This window comes from Uloborus diversus, chromosome 3 (genome assembly GCF_026930045.1).
Source record: "Uloborus diversus isolate 005 chromosome 3, Udiv.v.3.1, whole genome shotgun sequence".
In the NCBI taxonomy this organism is placed as follows: domain Eukaryota; kingdom Metazoa; phylum Arthropoda; class Arachnida; order Araneae; family Uloboridae; genus Uloborus; species Uloborus diversus.
In genome coordinates, this window is record NC_072733.1 from 19321995 (window position 1) to 19341632 (window position 19638).

Genomic DNA, 19638 nt, shown 5'->3' on the forward strand with positions numbered 1-19638 from the left:
CATGCTCATTTTTTATCATTTGGTAAAGTTCGGAGTTTCATTTTGTGAATTGACAACTTAACCATTCTCCTCCTAAAAGTTTTAGTTCGGGTTGCCTCTGACAATTGTATAAAGTTTTCACAAAAAAAAGGAAAACAGATAAAATGAAGAGAACTAAGGTGAGTATGCCAAATAATAGGGCAATGAGACCCCCCCCCCCTCTTTTTCCCATGCAGGATAGCAAAAATTAAATTGTGACTGGGATCATGCAGCAGCACTAACTTTCACTTTAACATGCTTCGTTTATATCAAATTACGAAACTGGTAACTAATTTTTCTAGAAACACGCAGTTTACTTAATTACCAATACGTTATTTTTATAAGAAAATTAAATTACTTTTAATTTTAATTGAGTAATAATTTAGGTTTGCTCAGTGCTAGAATACTCTAGCGTAGTAGAGGCATGAAAATAAGCCCAACACGATTAAGACTTATTACTTTAACCAAATATCTAGCTTGAAAGAAAATTGAAAAAATCACACTCAATGAAGACTATTTTAGGAACAGCTTTTAATTCAAAAAAATAGTCTTAACTCCTATTATACTATCCCGACACTGAAAACCAACTGAACCTAAATTCAAACTGAAACTTAAAAAATGACAAACGCCTTTTCGAAAATAAAATCTCCATTCAGAAATTTCGAGAATGCGCTTTTAGTTCCATAAAGATAAATAAATTAAAATAGGTATCCCATGCAATGAAATGAGTGGGAACCCAAAATATTGTAAACCCCAATACCTGATAGTAACAGCCATTTAAGATTTAAGAATAGGAAAAAATGGATTAAATCAAAAGAGATTGAGAGAGAGAAAGCAATGCGAGAACTTTTCCTTTCCCCGTGGGGTGGGCTCCGAAAATTCTGCCCTTTGCCTCACTGAAACATTGTATAAGCAACGCGAGACGAGACACATTCCCCCCACTGCTTCTACTATTGCTATTGGATGAAGATATTTTTCGAAGGAGAGGAAGGGAGCCGGCCCATACACATTAGCGACCCTTTATACTAAGAGATGCGACACAGGCTGAAATAGCGTTTCTGCGCATACTTCCGAGTCGAAAAAACCGTCCAACTCGAATTGGCGAGGGCATCCGCGCCTGGAGCGTTATCGCTTGTTTGGCGCAGAGCAGCCAGTTTCACGCGGTCAAAAATGAATATTCCACGCTTAATTTTGCCGTTTATGTATCATATCGTGTTTTTTATTTATTTTCAAGGATTGATATATTTGGGACAAGTGGTATTTCACAATATTGCTCTTTAGTCCTTCGAAATAAATCTTCGGCTGGGCCGGATTTACCTATAAGCTAAACAAGCTATAGCTTAGCCCCCCCCCCCGTTTTGTTGGGGCCCCTTACTCCCGACTCCCAATAAATTGCATGATTCGTTCCTTAAAAAATTGAAAAGTACTTGAAAAGCCAGTACCTAAGGCATTTAATTATAATAAACAAGCAATCTGCTCAATAAATTTAGTTAAGAGAGTAGTTAAATCTAAAACAGCTGAATTTTGAATTTTTTTTGCCATACATTTTGCTTTGATACAGACTAATGAATGAATATATTTTAAACACTACGCAAATCAAATCTTGTTAAAGGTTTATAAAAAAATTTAATAATAATATTGAGGCAAACCTAACACGGCAGCGCTGCGTAGCCTTCACAATGTTGCGAGGTTATGTTTACGACCCCAACCATAGAACTTTTTATACACGTATTAAACACATTTAACATATTAAAAATTCATTAATATCAATATATGATATTTTAAATAAATTTCAGTGATGAATTAAGTTTCAACTACTTAAGTTTCAACTATTTTTTTTTTTTTTTACTGGAGCATTTTGAATTCAAGCACATTAGCTTTTAATATCGTATGAGGAAGAAATCCGTAGAACTGAATTACAACGAAAATCGTTTCTTCGCTCAATTAAAATTTCATTCTGTAAAAGAATAATTGAGTGCATTATTTGTGCAAGTCATTTAAAAAAATTTCTATTTAAAAAAAAAAACCCCGTCGAACTGAATTACAACGAAAATCGTTTCTTCGCTGAATTAAAATTAAATTCTGTAAAAGAATAATTGAGCGCATTATTTGTGCAAGTCATTTCAAAAAATTTCTACTTAAAAAAAAAAAAAATCTTTTTTTTTTTAATAAATTTATTTTTATTTAGTAAAAAATTATTATTGGATTTTAATTGGTGATAAAACTAATTGTGGCAGTGATAATACTAAAAGTTTAAAATGCGCTGACGAAAACGTTTTGCTTCCATCGGGAATCGAACCGACGCCCTCTCTACCCCTAAGCGCGTCCCTTATCCACCATGCTACATAGCCTCGAAAACTGAGGAACTAAGTAATGTTCATATACGATACTGCAAGCATCGTGTTTCCAAAAATAAATATTGAAATTATCAGACATCATGATAATTTTAAAATAAACGTCGGATTTATATGTACTAATATAGCAGCAAACCCTGCGAAAACAGGAGGAAATAAAAAGAACTAAAATGTTTTTAGAATGTAGAAGCCAATTGATTCAAAAGTTCACGCTATCAGATTTAAAAAAAAAAGGTCAAACGTACACTTGCTAATGGTTTTAAAGCAACAACTTTATTATATAAATCACGTAAAAGAGAATCCTTCAATTATCCAGCTTTGTTTGTTTGTAAATACAAACTTTTTAACATTGAGTACAGTAACCTGATTGGCGCGTGTTTAAATCCCGAATGTCGCCAAAGCATGCTTCTTTCATGAATCGGAAAATCCAGCATTAAAACTAATATTACAGGAAAGAAAACACTATGAATTTCGAAAGAAAGTAAGTTAACACATTAAAGTATATCCTAAATGTATCGGTTTGCCATCAAAGTCGAAAATATCGCTTAGGTTACAAGAAACAAAACCTTGAACGTAAGCCTGGCAAAACAAAACAATTTTTCACAAATTCCTGGGAAAATTTTCTCCTTAGTGAAGGCAAGATATAGGTAACCAACACGTCAAGGAATGTAAAACCAAAAATTAAATTGCATAGTTTTCCGTATTTTAAAAGGAATCCACCTTTTTTCTTTAAGCGCGTGTTGCGCGCAATGCAAATCCTATGGACGGGAACTTGAGCGTTGGACGGTTTTTACCAGTGACCAATCAGCGCGCAGTACAACTGTGTCGCATCTCTCAGTATAAAGGGTCGCTAGTCCTTCCTGATGCTGCTTTGCGAAAAGTTATATTTGAATTCAAGATGTCAAAAATTTGAAATATTCATAATGTTTTATTGTTCTTGTTTCATGTCAAAATAAAGTGCATCCAATTCTCTTCAAAATGATATATTATAAAACTCTATAGCTCCCTTAAAAATTGTGTTTTAACATTTAAAGAAATTTTTTTGCGAACATTGCAAAATATTTCCCTTATTATTTCTGTAACTGCTCATTCATTTATGGTACCACTCTGAATTGTTTTGGGTGTATTCATCAAAGTACATTAGAAAAAAAAATGTTTTTAAAATTTTAATGGACACTTTTTATATTTGAAATTTTAAGATTTTTTACCCCGAAATATATTTAATTTACATTTTATATTCAAGTACTATTAATTGCCTTCAAAATGAGCCCATTATAGATTTCTGTAGTTCTCAGAGAACTTTAGTGTTATAACATACTAAAGCAGTGTCATCAAGTTAAAAAAAAAAAAAAGCTTTTTAACGAATTTCAAAAATTAATTACTACTCATCAATCATGAATGATAGATTCTTTAAAAAGAAAAAGTATGATTTCTAAAAGTTTCATGAGAATCTGAGACGGCCAGGATGATAATTTTTTTTTTGTTGATTTGATGTGGAATGAATAATCCGAATTATGACATTAACTTTTTCTTTTCACCGACCCTAGCATCGCTGTTTTTTGTGATGTCTTTGTGTTGCAACTTCTTTTATTTTGCATTGTTACTACTCTAGAGTAGCATTATCATGGCTTCCAGTACGTAAGCTTATTGTGTAATTAATGTTATGTTTTCTAATTTTTTTGCTATCAATAAGGTTCTGCATCTTCTACCTCTTACAATAGCATTTGATGATATTGTTTTGATTAGTTTTGTGAGTTGATCACAAAATCTAATCATCAAAATTAATCGTGAATGATTGTGCAACCATTTTGCCAATCGGTTCGAATCTTTTAATGATTTAAATCTATTTTTCACCATCCGGCGATGAAAAAAAGAAAATCATACAATCGGCCTTTTGAAACTTAAACGATCGGCACACTGACCCAGAGACAAAAAATGTCATCGGTCGAGCCCTAGACGTTTTTAATTATGTATTTTCACACTCGCACGGCACTAGGGTTTACCGCATTAAATGATTTCTCTTGCATTGTTATTTTTTCCCTGTATTTATATTTAGACAGCAAAAAGAAAACTTTCTAATTTATAAATTATATATTAGACGATGCTGGTGAAAATGGATTGGAAAATGCTGACAACAATCACTCGGACAACAATCACTCGGAAGTGATACTTGAAGTCCAAAGAACGGCCCCTCAACCCATTCAAAAGAAAGAGTTACAACAGAGGAGACGACGTAAGAAGAAACGCACAAGACCATGTTGTGATGATTTTACAGGTTTGTAAACTAGTTTAAAATATTAAAATGCTAATCAGGGATACCCACAAAAGGGATCGTGGTGCAGCCTGCGCCTTCAAAATTTTAGGTGATGTTTTTCATTTTTCAAGGGGGGGGGGAAGAGTCTCGTTTTTGGTTTAAAAGCTTTTTTTGGGGGGGGGGGGAGACAAAGAGCTTTGTTCACATCAGAGTTCCACCGAGATCGAGCCGAGGCATGCACGCTTCAGGCCGAGGTTTCCCTGATAAGAAGCAAAGAACCGGAAAGTAACAGAACTTGAGATTTGAAAGGTGAATCATGAAAGTTGAATTAGAATCGAAATATGTTTGTTTACGTTACGATTTTCCTCCTCCCCCGCTAGCTGATCGGCACCATAGTCATACTTAAACATGTAAATGAAGGAAGGTCAAGGTCAGGATTCTCTGTTCGATCTGAAAGCAGAGACACAAGATACCACCTCTTGATTTTCTGAAGATGTTCTACTTTCAGATTAGCCTATAAGCAGTGGCGTAGCAGGGGGGGGGCAGACCCCCCCCCCCCAAATGACCAATTGTAAATCTATGACTGAAGAAAAAAGGCCTTGTGTTGAAAACAAACATCATACTCAAGTAAAAATAAATTACTTCTAAATAATAATTAAAAAAAAAAGCCTTAAAAAAAACACCTAGGAACTAAAAAGTAAAAAATAACTAATTACACTTACATACTATTTCCTACCCAAACCTAGAAATGAAATTTATTTTACAATTCCAGTATAAAAATCGACTAAACTAAACACCGAATTTTAAAATGAACCCTGATTTTAATTACTATCCCATGAATTATTTGAAATACCTAACTAATTATATATGATCTCTTACTTTTTAATAACCTTTTTGAAGTTGGGGCCTCCTATAAACTACTAACTAACGTAACTGACAACCCACCGAATCCTGAATTAAGCACGAATTTAACTAAATGCGAAATTAGTCTTAATAACTAAACCCACTCAGTTATGTTAGATAGTTTACAGGAGGCCCCAACTTCAAAAGTTTATTGAAAATTAAGAGATCGTATATAATTAGTTAGGTATTTAAAATAATTCATGGTATAGTAATTAAAATCGGTGTTTATTTTATAATTCGCTGTTTAATTTAGTTGATTTTTGTACTGGAATTGTAAAATAAATTTCATTTCTAGGTTTGGGTAGGAAATAGTATGTAAGTGTAATCAGTTATTTTTTGCTTTTTAGTTCCTAGGTGTTTTTTGAAGGCTTTTTTTTTAATTTAAAAGTAATTTATTTTTTGCTTTTTAGTGGTGTAAGCAGAGCCGGATCTATGGGGGGGGGGGGCAAGCCGGGGTTCTTGCCCTGGGCGGCAACTTGAGTTGGGGGGTGGCAAATTCGAGTGGTGCTTCCGGCTGGAAAAAGAGGCTTAATCTTAAGAAAGTCGGGAAAATACTCAAAGAAATTAATTAATAATGAAAATATGAAACTGGAAAAAAAAAAGAAATGCAAAATAAAAACACGGCGGCCAACAGCAAGTGACTCTCTGCACAAGCGTTTTCAGGTATTGCAGAGGGGATAAGTAAGCACTTTTGATGGGACTGAACTGGAACCCGTGTACTATATTCGTCCTTGTTAAAATTAAATAAAAATCTACTAAATATTGATTACTTTCTCGTTGATTAACTAGCTTCTGGTGTTGGCACTGTGCTAGCTCCCATGTGGGCATATTTTAGGGGGCACATTTTACGAAGTCAAGGTAAAGTAAAATATATATATGCTGAAGACCATACGTTTTTCCTTCACTAATTTTCTGAAGCACCCTTTGCTTAGAAACGGGGAGGGGGGAGGGGCAGAGCCTGCTAATATTGCGGCAAAAAATGAGATAGTTTTGTGTCCAAATTTTTAAAAAAATGCTAATTTTGTTTTGTAATTTTATTATTATTCCTCAGTAGGAAGTAAAAACTGCGAAAAACGCTATTGAAGATATTTTTGCTGGCATTCATTTCTAAAAGTGTACATAATCGTATCTTTCTCTTTTGCTCTGGATACGAAGAAATTACAAAATAAAAGTGTGCAAGAAGAATAAATAAAATATTCTCTCATATTTATTCTGAAATGAAATGATCGGTTGAATAACAAAGTACGTTGTGGGGAATCGTGAGTCTTTGTGCAGGTTTTTATAGGCTCCCCTATACATTAATCAATCATAATCAATAGAATGCAGGATAAATTATAGGTTTTTCTTTTCTGCTTTTGTGTATTTGGTTATAGTTTTGTAGATAATTATTATGACGTCTTGATTAACCAACTCTTTAAAGAAAGCAAGTTAGCTGATCACTTTGCAATAAAAAGACGGCCCCGTGCCTTTCTAGCCGTAACCACGCATAGAGAATAAAAATGATTTTTTTTCCATGCGAAATCTCCCCGCGGAAAATTTAAAATTACAGGCCGACTTCCATGACTTAGGTTTATGGGAGCACATCTAGGGGGGCAAGTGGTGGTTCAAGCCTCCCCCTTAGAAACTAGAACTTTCTTACTTATAGTACTTTTTTCTTTGCAAAAAGGTAAAAACATTTCTTCTCCAGTCATTAATGAATAAGTTATTAAAAATGTCAAATTTTAATAACTCTAATCTGGAACGAAATAGGTTTCTATGGGGAAAATATACTGTTAAACCATGGGGAACATTTCTGAGCCCCCCCCCCCCCCCCCCCCCCCTTCTTAAAATTTTGCATATGGGTGCCCATGCGTTAGGTTGTGTAAGTTTGAAAGTGTTGATTTGGATTAACTAAATTCAAAATAGGTGTTCATTTAATGAAACTAGGGGGCTGCACTCAATGGCTACTAACTAGTAATTAACTACTGGTAGTTAGTAATTACTAACTACTATTTAATGAAACTAAGGGGCTTGCTTCGCTCGGCAACCCCCGATAATTTTTGGCAAATAGAAATGCTTGATGATTTTTCCACTAGTATCGGAGTTGAAGTAGTGCGCATAGAATAAAATTAGCATAACAGTAAGAAGGCTAGTGACAAAACTAACATTGAGCACACCTTGTCTCTTGGCAGCCCTGATTTTACAAACCCATGGTTTATGGTCCTTCATATAAATAAATATGATAGTTTCATAGGGGCCGCCGACATATTCACATATGTGACTTTTTTAATGAAAATTATTGTCCTGAAAATCTGAAATATGGTTGAAATTGAAAATAAGAATACAGAGAGAGATTCAAAATATTGTGATGAATACTCAGTAAGTAGGGTGTGAAAAAAAAAGTAGATTTTTCAAGTAGATTCTTCTATATTTTTTCCTTTTGTATCAAAACAATTGTAAAACGAGTATGTTGTGGCCTGCCCGTATCTCATGGCGAGCAAGGTTCACACATTCAAGGGTAAACTCCCAGCTTACAGCTAAGTGGTGGGGTGTGTGTGGAGAAAAGAATGTTGTGGCCATCACAAAACTTTCTTCTATATCTTTCGTATACTTCTAATCCCTCCCCATGCTTGACAAGGAAGCAATATTCCAAACAAAAACAAAATTACACACGTTTAAACTTGAGGACCATCTTAATTCTTGATTTATTTCAAAAGCAAAGCAAAAAATGAAATTTGAAAAATTTTTTAAAAGCCTTGCTTAAAATTATTACAAACATTTATTTGTTAACAAACACAAGATGGCAACAGTTGAAAAGATTAAATCATCGCAATTTTCTGGTAATTTTCCAACAATTTAAAACACGCAAATTACGCAGACGACAGTCTATTACAATTTATCTTTCTTATTGTTGCAATTATAAAACTATTTCTATTCACAAAAAAAAAAAAAAAAAAAAAAAAAAATTAATTTGAATTCTGAAATTTTGAACTCAAATAATGTTTTTTTTAGCAATCACAAACTGCGACAGAAACCTACTCATTTTAGTTATTGTTTCTACAAACGGCTCCTGTCCCCCCCCCTGCCCCTCCTCCTGGGTGGTTACGTGTGCATAGTTGTGTGGATATGTGTGTAGGCTTGTGTGTGTGCGTAGACCTGTATGTATGCATGTAGGCGTGTGTGAGTGTATGTGTGTGAAGTCATGTGTGTGAGAGCATATGTGTGTAGGACATGGACACCTCCAACCAAGAAAAGCGGATAGCTCAGGACCAGAGGAGCTGCGCCTGCAGAGGACGGTGGGCGATGGTGCTTCAGAGGCCCTGGTCCAAGCTGAAAAAGGAACCAGACATCAACGACAGTCAAGTGAGGACAATAAGCAATCATGATTACTCAAAAATCAGCCCCCCCCCCCCCATGGAGCGAGTGGCGCCAAAATTGAACCAACGCCTGTTTACATATGGATTCACATTTATTCCAAATTACATCCAGAATGTTGCATTACTTCTTGAGGTGTGGCACTGACAATGGAAAAAAAAGTTCGTTCAATTGTGCCACCCCCCTTCAGCTGTTGACGCCAAAATAGAATCATTTTGTATACCCTCTAAAGGCTACTTGTTGATGAATTTTTGATTTTGTTCATTATTTCTTGAGATACAGCAGTCACAATTGACGACAAAAAATGTTCTATAGCTCCATTCCCGTTTGAGCTATTGACACCAAAATTGAATTTGTACCTGTTAAGGGTAACGTATGGACCAAATTTTGTTTGATTCCACCAGTTGCTTCTTGAGAACTAGCAGGCACGCATAACTCAAAAAATGTCCCATTGATCCACCCCCTTGGAGGAATTTGCGTTTAAAACCAATGAGGACAAATTCACATAGGGGCACATATGTGTAACAAATTTCGTTCGATTTCATGCGGTAGTTTTTGCTGTAGAGCGGCCACAAAAAACTGGTGTGACGCACACACAGACTCACACAAACACACACAAACACACACACACACAGACATTTTCCAAAAATGGTCGAAATGGACTCAACACACCTCAAAACGTTCAAATCCGTCGAAATTCGAAAATTTTCACGAATCCAATACTTTCTTCTATATATTGGATATAGTAGAAAGTAAAAAAAGTTTCATATAGTTTGAACAAAGGTAACCTGTGCCGACTTGAGTCTGAAAGTGTAACTCCTGATTACCGATCACACTTGTCTGATTTACCGAATTGAAAAAAAATAACTTGCTTTATAAATTCGAAATTTCATGCTGATAAAACGTTGCCCCATAGCCCCATGTGTATCACATTTTTTTTTTTTAAATTCAAATTGAAAATATTTAGGTATCCTGTACTAGGCCTAAAAAAATTATGATTTTCTTCAAAACATTTATTTTGTTTCCTATATTTTAAAAAAAAATGAAAGATCAAGTTTAAGTTAAATTTTTCATTCTTAAATACATTATTTCTTCATTATTCATTTGCATAAGTTTATTTGAAAATGTGTTCGCTAATAATTTTTGATTTGGTATTTTGTTCAAATTTATGTGTATATTTTTAAAGATCAATAGAAAAAGTCAATTTTCTGTGGAAAAAGATAAATTTCCGCAGATCAATTCTATATCTAAATATTTTTTTTTTAAAGTTGGATGAAAGTTTTTGAGCTACATGTGGGGCAGTAAGAAAAAATGTTTTATTTACGTGAAATTTCGAGTTTCTTAAAAAAAAAAAAGGCCTATTACACAAGTGCTGGCGTACACTTTCAGACGCAAGTCGGCACGGGTTGCTGTTTGTTCAAATCATAATGAAATTTTTTTTGCAATTGTTTAGACGTAAAACAGAAAATATAAGAGGGTGTGCGACTTGAAATATCGAATTTGGTTTTTTGTGGAGCACCCCAATACTCACCGTAAAGTTATAAATGTTTGAATGTAAAAATCACAAGGTAATTAAAACTTAATCAAGAGATGCAGGAGGCATATTGAAAATAAAAGGAGGTCGAAAAAAGACCTAACGCATTGCAGCAAGGCACCACATATGTTCAAAATATTAAAAGTCTTTTTCTGAGGCCGCACACGCTTGTACTTCTAACAAATAAAAACATTATAGGCTGGAAATTGAAAATGTTACTATGGAAAATCCAAGCAGACGATTGGTTTTGGAAAAGGAAAACTGGGGGAAGGTTTTACCACAATATGTTTATTAATAATTAAAATTAAAAAGGAAGATAGGGATGTAGCCCAAGGGAGGAAAGAGTGAGGAACTCTTCTTTTTACGTTCCCAGAGATAGACTGGAAGTAAGTTTTTGAAACTTAGGTTTTAAAAGAATTCTAGGGAAATATTCTTGAACCCCATCCTTTGTTCTAATGTCATTAAAGATGGCCTACACATGAGGATTTAGGACTGCAATTTCGAAATACTTCCAGGAAAGTGCTCCCATCGTAATCCCATTTCCAGCATTCAAGATCAAATAAATTTCGTCTTATGGACTTCAATTTAAAAAAAACTTCCACAAGTCCCCCGATCCTGTCCTCCTCCTAATATCACCGAAGATCTTCTAAAATTTAATTGTTAAGGCTTCAATCCAGAAACTCTTATGAGGGAGATCCCCCTCCCCCTATAGCTTTATTGGAGATCATCTACGATTGTAATAATGGAATTTCAATGTCAAAAGTTGGCCAGAGGTGGACTCCAAACCTCTCTTTCCATTAACATTACCAACAATCTTTTAAAACTACTTTTTATACTACCTAGAAAATGTTTCGGGAGAACCGCCTCCCTCCTTCTCTCTCTCCAACAACATAAAAAAAAGTCTTTAATCTCGTTTTCAATCCTCCAATTACGAAACATTTCAGCCCCCGAGCCTCTTGAAAACTCTGCCTTATGTCATCGAAGATTGGCTTAAATAATGTTTTTGGAGCATTAACTTCAAGAAACTGAAGATGCACCAACTTTTAACAAAGAGAGCCTACAATCGAGTTTTTCAGGTTTCAACTTCAAAAAAATTTCTAGTGATAGCCTCCGAAACTCTTTTTTCCTTAACGTTGCTATACATCGTCTAAAACTGCATTTCTCGAACTACAATTTTAAAATTTTCCCGGAATCTCCTTTCCTGGAATTAATCAAATAAAATGTACTGTTGTATTTTGGAACTTACAATTCGAAAAATTATCGGGAACCTCCTCTCTCATTTAATACAGTGTATATCTGAAACTGCCTGTTTTAAGCTTTAATTTTGAATAATTGCCAGGAGGTAGGCCCCCGAAGACCTCTTTTTCTGACTGAATATTATTCTTACGATTAAATTCATATTACTGGTACTGAAGTCTAGCCCTGCTGAACCAGAAGCTGAATCTTCTCTCTCTCTGCATATTGAAACATGCGTTTGAAACAATTAAAGGACTGCCAAATACGTATCCCCTCCTCAGTTTTTTTACCTAGCGACGGCCTTGCTCACCCCTTCAATTGCTACGGAGCAAACCTCAAAAATGAGTCCCCACAATAAGATGAAAACCCTCCCCTAAAAATTTTAACATTGCAGGGCTGTGCCATGAACCCCTTGTAGGCACCCCTTTAAATATTAACATTTCCCTTTCAAAAACTAATTGTATTCCTTATTCAATGCACGTTAAGATTCAGGCCTGTTCCTTTACAGCAGAGTGTAGTGGCGAAAACTAACAGATTAAAAGCAATGCATTTGTATCTGAATACTAAACTCGTTTTCGGAAAAAAGGGGAGAGGGAGAGGATTTTTAATTGCAAGTTGTGTTACATTATATATATATATATATATATATATATATATATATATATATATATATATATATATACCCTCTGTTTTCACAAACAAATGTTTTTCATTAATACATTTTTAGCATAAAACAAATTTTCAATCTAACTATATCACACTTCGCAGTTTATTGAAACTACGAAAATGCAACTTGAAAGAAAAATTTAAAGCAAGATGGATTTGTGTGTTAGGGGGGGGGGGCGGCATTCTGAAGCTTTGCCCCACTTCGGAAAATTCCTAGATCCGGCACTGGGTATAAGTAACACAGGGTCTCGGAGACTTCCGACGACTGTGAAGAAAGGCTTTTTCAAACACGTAACTATGTACGTCTTCATTATTAGTTCAACTATATCAAAGTTTGCCTTCCGAAAGCAAATGCATGAGTCACTAAAAAAACCGAAATCGCCTTAAGTTTAAATTTGTAAAATTGTAAATTTTAAAACTGTAATTCATGTTTTGCAATACTTGTCATGTAACTCGTGATAAAAGTCGCATGTTTCTTCACATGGCCCCACTATGGATGAAGATAAAAATTTCCACTAGAATGAAAATTTATGTAATCAATTCAGAAGCAATCACTGTTACTGTGATTTGTTCATAATTATTTTAAATACATTTTAGGTTTCTTTTAGAGAGGTAAGTTTAATTTTTATTTATTGAATAGCTATTGTAAATTCTTTAGCACTAGTTAGGGGCAGAAATGTTTTCTGAATTTAATTTACTTTTTATAAAATTATTCATTATTCAATAACATTTTTCTTGTTAAATTAACAAATGACATAGTTAGTAAATATTTTTACAAAATTAAACTGTTTATTAATACTTATAAGATATGTATAGAACTTATATTCATTTTTAAGATGAACATATATTTTGTGTAGTATTTTATTATTTTATTTTTCTAACCTCTATTTTTCCGGCATGCTGGAAAAGACCAGGTAGGTATTTTAGAAAATACTATCATGAGAAAACCCTCGAACCCTTCCTTCCCATAGATAGCATAATATTGATTTCAGTTTCGAAAAAAATTCCGAAAGGAATCTCCTCCCTTTTCCTCTATCGTTACCAAACAGGGCCTAAAATTGAGTTTTTAACACTTCAATATTGAGTCACTGAATCCCCCAACGTCACCAATGATAGTCTAAAAATGTTCCTTAAAGCCCTTGATTTTGAAAGTTTTCCGCAGGAGATCACCAAATACCTTTCTTCTCTATTTTCATCAAGCATCACCTAATTGGGGCTAAAATTTCGGAAAAAAATTCTGAGAGGAGCCCCCAATACCCTATCATTACCAAAATGAATCTAAACTTATCTTACTTTTTTAAAATAATTTGGTGGGCAGGGAACCTTCGCTTCTCCCCCTTTCCCAACATTTTACACAAAATTGTACAAATTGACAATTTTAGACGTCAGCGTTGAAGTCTCTTCCGGGGACTGTGGGTGGTTTATCTAACCTCTAACGTTCCTCTCTCCCCCCCCCCAAAAAAACCTCATCTCTGTAGCAAAACTGCTTTTTTAAACTTCAATTTTGAAATATTTCCAAGAAGAGCTCCCCCGTTCCCTGCAATTCTGTTCCACTTCTGACATCCCAAAGACGACTGTTTTTTTTTGCATGTAGTCTAAAATTGCTTTTTTAGAACTGATAAATTTTGGTGCATTTTCCTTTTCCATCTGAGGCGGGGGCAACCGATCGCTCACTTCCAACGGTGAAGGGGCTTTCTCCCTCACTTCTTGAAGTTGCACAATAATGATCGATAGAGAAATGATTTTTTATTGGGTGGGTTGATTTATTCTACGAAAGTAAAAACTAAAATTTCCAACTAAATTAGTTTTTCTCATACCATTTCACGATAATCAAACTTTGAATTGGAAGAGCGAGGTCTATGGTGGCCATCCCTCCTGGTTTTGGAGGCCGTATTCCACAATTTTTGGAGGTTATTTAATCAGTCATGTTAAAATTATAATATCGTCCAGTTTTTAAAAAGAAGGGAGAAAGAATCAGCATCAGGGGCCTTGTTCCCTAACCCCCACACTTGTTTTGACACCCTAATTTTCTCGTGCACCAACTACATGTGGTTGGGCATAAAGATTCTTTGAGCTACTTTTCTTACATTCTTAAAATTTACACTTATTTTTGTGGCCATTCATTCAATCATTTCTTAAGAAAAAAGAAGTAAAAATGAAACGTGATGTAGAAATTTGAAGGAAGATGGATAATTGCAGCAGTTTGGAATCCTTTGCCTGAATCAGAAAAATCAGTCGGCACTTTTCGAATTTGTACAACCATTCTGTAAAGGGGGCCTCTCCAGAGTTCTTTAATCGTGCCCTGCATGTGCTAAGGCCGGCTCTGACTGTAAGTTAACTCAAATATCAATGTTCCTTTTTTTTACACAAATGCTATCATTTTTTCTTTCTGATAAAAATAGATGTTCTTTTTAATTGCTAATAGAATGGAAAAAATTTAAATAACAATTCAAAATTTAAGCTTTGTTTAGTTTTGCTCTTGTGATAATTTCTGCAGCTTTTTTATTTTTGCTGAAATTATTGTAACTTTTTGCACTTTTTATGCAATAATGGTCAACTTCAAGGTGGAGGCGAACCCTAAGATATTTTTTTTTCTGTCAAAATCCTTTTGCATCACAAAATATCTCAACAAAAGGCAACTTTTCCGCACTATTACTTAATTATCAGATTGTTTTTTTTTTTCACTCCACTTTACTGTACATAGATTTATAATTATAATTGGTGGGAAGATAATATGAATAGTTTGTGTGAGTATATCATGTTTGATAGTACTTCATGTTCATTCTGACCAATTCATATTGCAGACGTGAACTTTTTTTTTTCATCTGCTCACTATACGGATTGTTTACTTTGCTTTGCGACTGCTCATTTTGCCGACACAATAAGCATAGTCCAAACCACATTCCTCACCTATTGTTCCTCTTATAATATTGTGAACATCACACTGACCATAACAAAATTAGTCTAGAGAAAAGTTTTTACTGAAGGGATTATATGAAATTTGTTGTGAAATTGGAAAACAGCAATAGCCTCTTCTTAATTTCCTCGAAATTTTCCTGTTTCTAAATTTACTGTAGCCACTATTTTGCGGAATTTTAATTCGAAGGCTGCTGTCAGAGTTTTTTGAGAAAAACATCTTACGTCAGAAACTAGATAGTCATATTGTAGATTTGTTTGCAATAGTTGACAGAAAAATCACCAAAGTGCACATAAAATCTGAAAGCTTGCAACCAAAAGTAACAATTTTCTTTGCATACTATGAATAAATAAGAAAAAAATAAATTTTTATAGTTTAATGCACGCACAGAGTACTATAGTTTACCAATATTACTAATTGCCTTACCCTAATAGCAAAAAGAAAAAAAAAAAAAAAAGGCATTCATTACAGAAGTATCTTGGTAAGTTTAGACTTTTTCTTCTGGAAAAATTGGAGGTAGCAAACCCTTCGGATCTTCCAAGTCAGTCAGTTGAGGGCTCGCTATACCGGCGTTCGACTGTAGTATGATAACTTTTTGTGTGGAAAATGTTATGTGTTAAATTTTGCATAAATAAAATATGTTTTCTTTTTTTTTTCAAATTTCCTCATAATGTCTCCTCCAAAATTCCTTGTAATTCCTCATAAACTTCATGAACAATCAAGTCTTTTTTTTTAAATCAAGGGTCCGGACAGTTTGTTTATGCCAGTGCCGTTTTCTCTAGCTAATCTGCCACTGACCACTGGAGATCTGATCTGAAGTCTCCATAAATAGCCTAAAACTGCATTTTCAAAACTTTAATTTATAGAAATGACTCGGGATATGGTATTTTGTAATTAAATTCATGAAATTTCAGAAGCTCTGCTATTTTTTATAAATTTGATATTTACGTGGTAGCAGTACAAGTGGGCTGTCATTGAAGTGTCAGAAAATTGTATTTTGAAGTTTTTTCTTCGATCTATCAATTTTCTTCAATTATCTTGATCAAATTCCCTTACTCCAAATTACAAAGGCTTTTTCATCACTCTTAATTTATTTCTACATTTTTCAATTGAGTCTAGCATTACTAATATTGTTCTTTGTAGCTTAAACTGTAATACAATTTTACATTGAAATATTTTTATTTGATGCCTGCATTTTTATAAGGGATGTTTTTGCTCTCACTGTGGGAATTGAATGTTTTTTTCCTATAGATTGTAAATCTGAATAGCTTCCGTATTGAGATGTTATGATTGAGTATTACTTATTTTTATTGCAAATTTGATTGCAGTTTTCATAATGTTATTTTCATACTTAGTTAAACCCTTTTTTTTTTGTTCTTTAATTTTGTTTGTATCTTTTCAATAGATTTGTACATAATGAAAGATGAAGTTTTAGGTGAAGGTGCCTATGCAACTGTTAAAACATGTCTACAGATTACCACTCAAAAAGAATTTGCCACTAAGGTAATTTTTAAATTTAAAAACACATCAGATCAAAGTATTAAACATTCTGCAAATACAGTCGACTCTCACTACAACGTAATCCGACTTGCGTGAATTGGCTGTCACACGATTTTTTCAACAGTAAAGAGTTTTATACCTAACGCGATTTTTTTCACCAGTATAGAATTTTTGACCTAACACGAATTCCTCACCCGCAACGTGAAAATGTTTTTGGAATGGAATCGTGGTGTGTAAGTATGGGCTTTGTTATTGGCTACTTTTTTTTTTCTTTTGTGAATGGACCTTTATCCTTTTGGCATCATTGAGAGCGGAAGTTCCCATGCCGTACTAGTTGAAACGTCGCTTATACAAATAAGTACTCCTCATTTTCTATTTATTTTTATCATTCTAAAATTGATGAAGTATAATCGCATCTAAGAGCACTGTTTCATCTCAAGTTTGTGAAGATAGAAAGAAAAAGAGAACGTTTTTGACAATTAAAGAAAAGCTAAAGCTTCTCGATGCTAAAGCTGCTTGAAAAGCTAAAGCTCAACTAAAACATGTGACGAAAGTAGCACGATGATAAGGTATCGATGAATCTTCCATACATACAATTAAAAGTCAAGAAAAGGAAATGTTGTATGACATCAATGTACTTTTTTATGAGCAAAGAATCTTACTAGGCAACTGTCTTCACTGCTATTCATTAAAAAAAAATCCGCAAGAAATTTTTTAAATTAGGAATAGATGTCAATTTTTATTTATTTGTTGAAACTTCAAGGGCCTAACCGTGGGTCTAAATGTGTTTTGGTTTTACATGAACATTAAAAGTCAATACACAACTTTTCTTACCACAGGCAATTAAAAAAACTACATAAGAATTTTTTAAAAAAATTGTAAAAATGTCCATTTGTACATATTTGGCGAAACTTCAAGAAACCGGCGGAGGATCTAAATATATTTTGATTTTCAAAAAATATTTTACACAAACATTTGATGCCAATGAACAACTTGTTCTACTGCAGGCGATTTCGATTTTTAAAAAAAAGTTAAAATTGACCCAACCTAGTATGTATATTATCATTACTCCCAATAAACCCCATCCATTGCAGAAAGGTAATCACAGATGCACATTGAATGAGAAAAATTAATTTTTAATTCTCTTGATGCTAAACACTGCACAATTAAAAGCATAGACTTTTAATTAACCTAGAACCTAAAAAGCACAAAAAAAAAAAAAAAAATGTGCTGAGGTCAAAATTCCTATAAACAGCTACCTTGAAAGCAGTAGTTAATTATCTCATCATTTGCGCTAGTGTAGTCAAGTTTTATTCTGTTATAACTGGAATTGAAAAATGTTGTTAGATGTTTGGTTCAAAAGCTAACAATAGGTGATAACAGTATATATTGCTGTACTAAGATTGGTCATCTAACTTCAAATCAAGGTTTCTAGGGGGTTTTAACTCAATCTTCCTTCACTCTGCTCTTTTAAAAAGTAAATACTGAAGTTGCACTTAAGAATTGTGTTGTCTGATATGGGAATATTTGTTGTATTTTACCAATATATCATTATTATGCAGTGATTAATTCTTTATTTCTTGCTGTTCAATAGATCATTATGAAAGAACCAAGCCACACCCGGGAAAGAGTGTTTCGTGAGGTAGAAACATTCCATCACTGTCGCCATGAAAATATTATTCAGCTTATTCATTTTTTTGAGGAACAAGACAGGTAAGAGTAATTAATTGCCTAAATGTATTTTCAGTAATCCTTGAAAAATGATTTCAATTGTAAAAGTTTTGTCTTTTATTGCTAAATAAATGTACACATAGGTGCTTTAAATTAAAAAAAAATAGAAAAATACTTAGAACTTACTTTTTGAAGTAGAATATGTTTGACTGAAAATGGTGAAACTTAAAAAATATATATATGAAATATTGTAATAAGTATTTAATACAATAAGATAGTGCCCAGAAGGGTTCCATGCTGCTGATTGTGGCACTCAAATTTTAGAGGGAGTAATTTCAGAGTTTTTTTAAAATCTCATTCTGTGGATAGCTATGAGAGAGGATGCCATTGCCCTTAGAGAAAGGGAAGAAGGGGGGAGGGTTTGTGTTTTCAAAAGAAGTTTTACCATATTAATTGACATTAGCGTTTCCCCCACAAAGACCCATGATGAGGGTTTGTGTCTGATTGTCTGAAATTAAAATATAGAATGTTTCTGTGTTTACCCAGAGTTTGTGTGTTTTAACTTTTGAGCATGAAGGAATTCTGTAAAAAGTATTTAAAATACTTTAAATTTAACCATGTTTTAACCTATTCATTTTTTAAAATAATATTCATCTATTTAAATCCTTGATTCTTTACATTGAGGTTTTAAACCAATATAAGCTTTAATTAATGTTGATGAAGTTTTCTTTTCTGTAGTATTAATTGTATTTTTAAAAAGAGGAAAACATAAACACACAAAACGCATAAGAAATTTTGAAAGCTGTGTGTTCATGATTTTAAAAATCAATTTCCACACAATTGTCCATCTCGTTCTTTGGAACCCTACAAAATTCCCTTAATTCATTAGATAAGTGAATAAATATTGTAATTTATAAAAACATATAATTTACATAAGCATTACGCATCACCTTTGAAGATGCATTCATAGGTAACTCATACAGGGGGGGGGGAATGCTCCCTCACTTTCAAATGTAAAAGAGTATTGCCCCTCCACTTTTCTATATTCAAAATTGTCAATCCTTCCACAGAAAAACTATTGATATAGATTCAAGTGTATATAAAAAAAAAGAAGAATCTACTTAATTATGTGTGTTATATTTTCTTCTGTTATTTCATAAAAACTAAAATGGAAGTTTGACTTCAAAGGAATAAGTATTATCTATGAGTATATTCTACTGTGTCTCAATTC

The 19638-nt window shown here is 33.6% G+C and overlaps 1 protein-coding gene across 1 annotated transcript in view; it reads left to right on the forward strand.

Annotated features, from left to right (window-relative positions):
- The window catches only part of LOC129218253 (MAP kinase-interacting serine/threonine-protein kinase 1-like), a 140872-nt gene that overhangs the window by 92278 nt on the left and 28956 nt on the right, over positions 1-19638 (forward strand). Inside the window, exons 3-5 of the mRNA XM_054852479.1 lie at positions 4471-4647; positions 16642-16739; positions 18331-18449. Of these exons, the coding sequence (XP_054708454.1) occupies positions 4471-4647; positions 16642-16739; positions 18331-18449 (394 nt within the window). The remainder of the gene's footprint in view (positions 1-4470; positions 4648-16641; positions 16740-18330; positions 18450-19638) is intronic.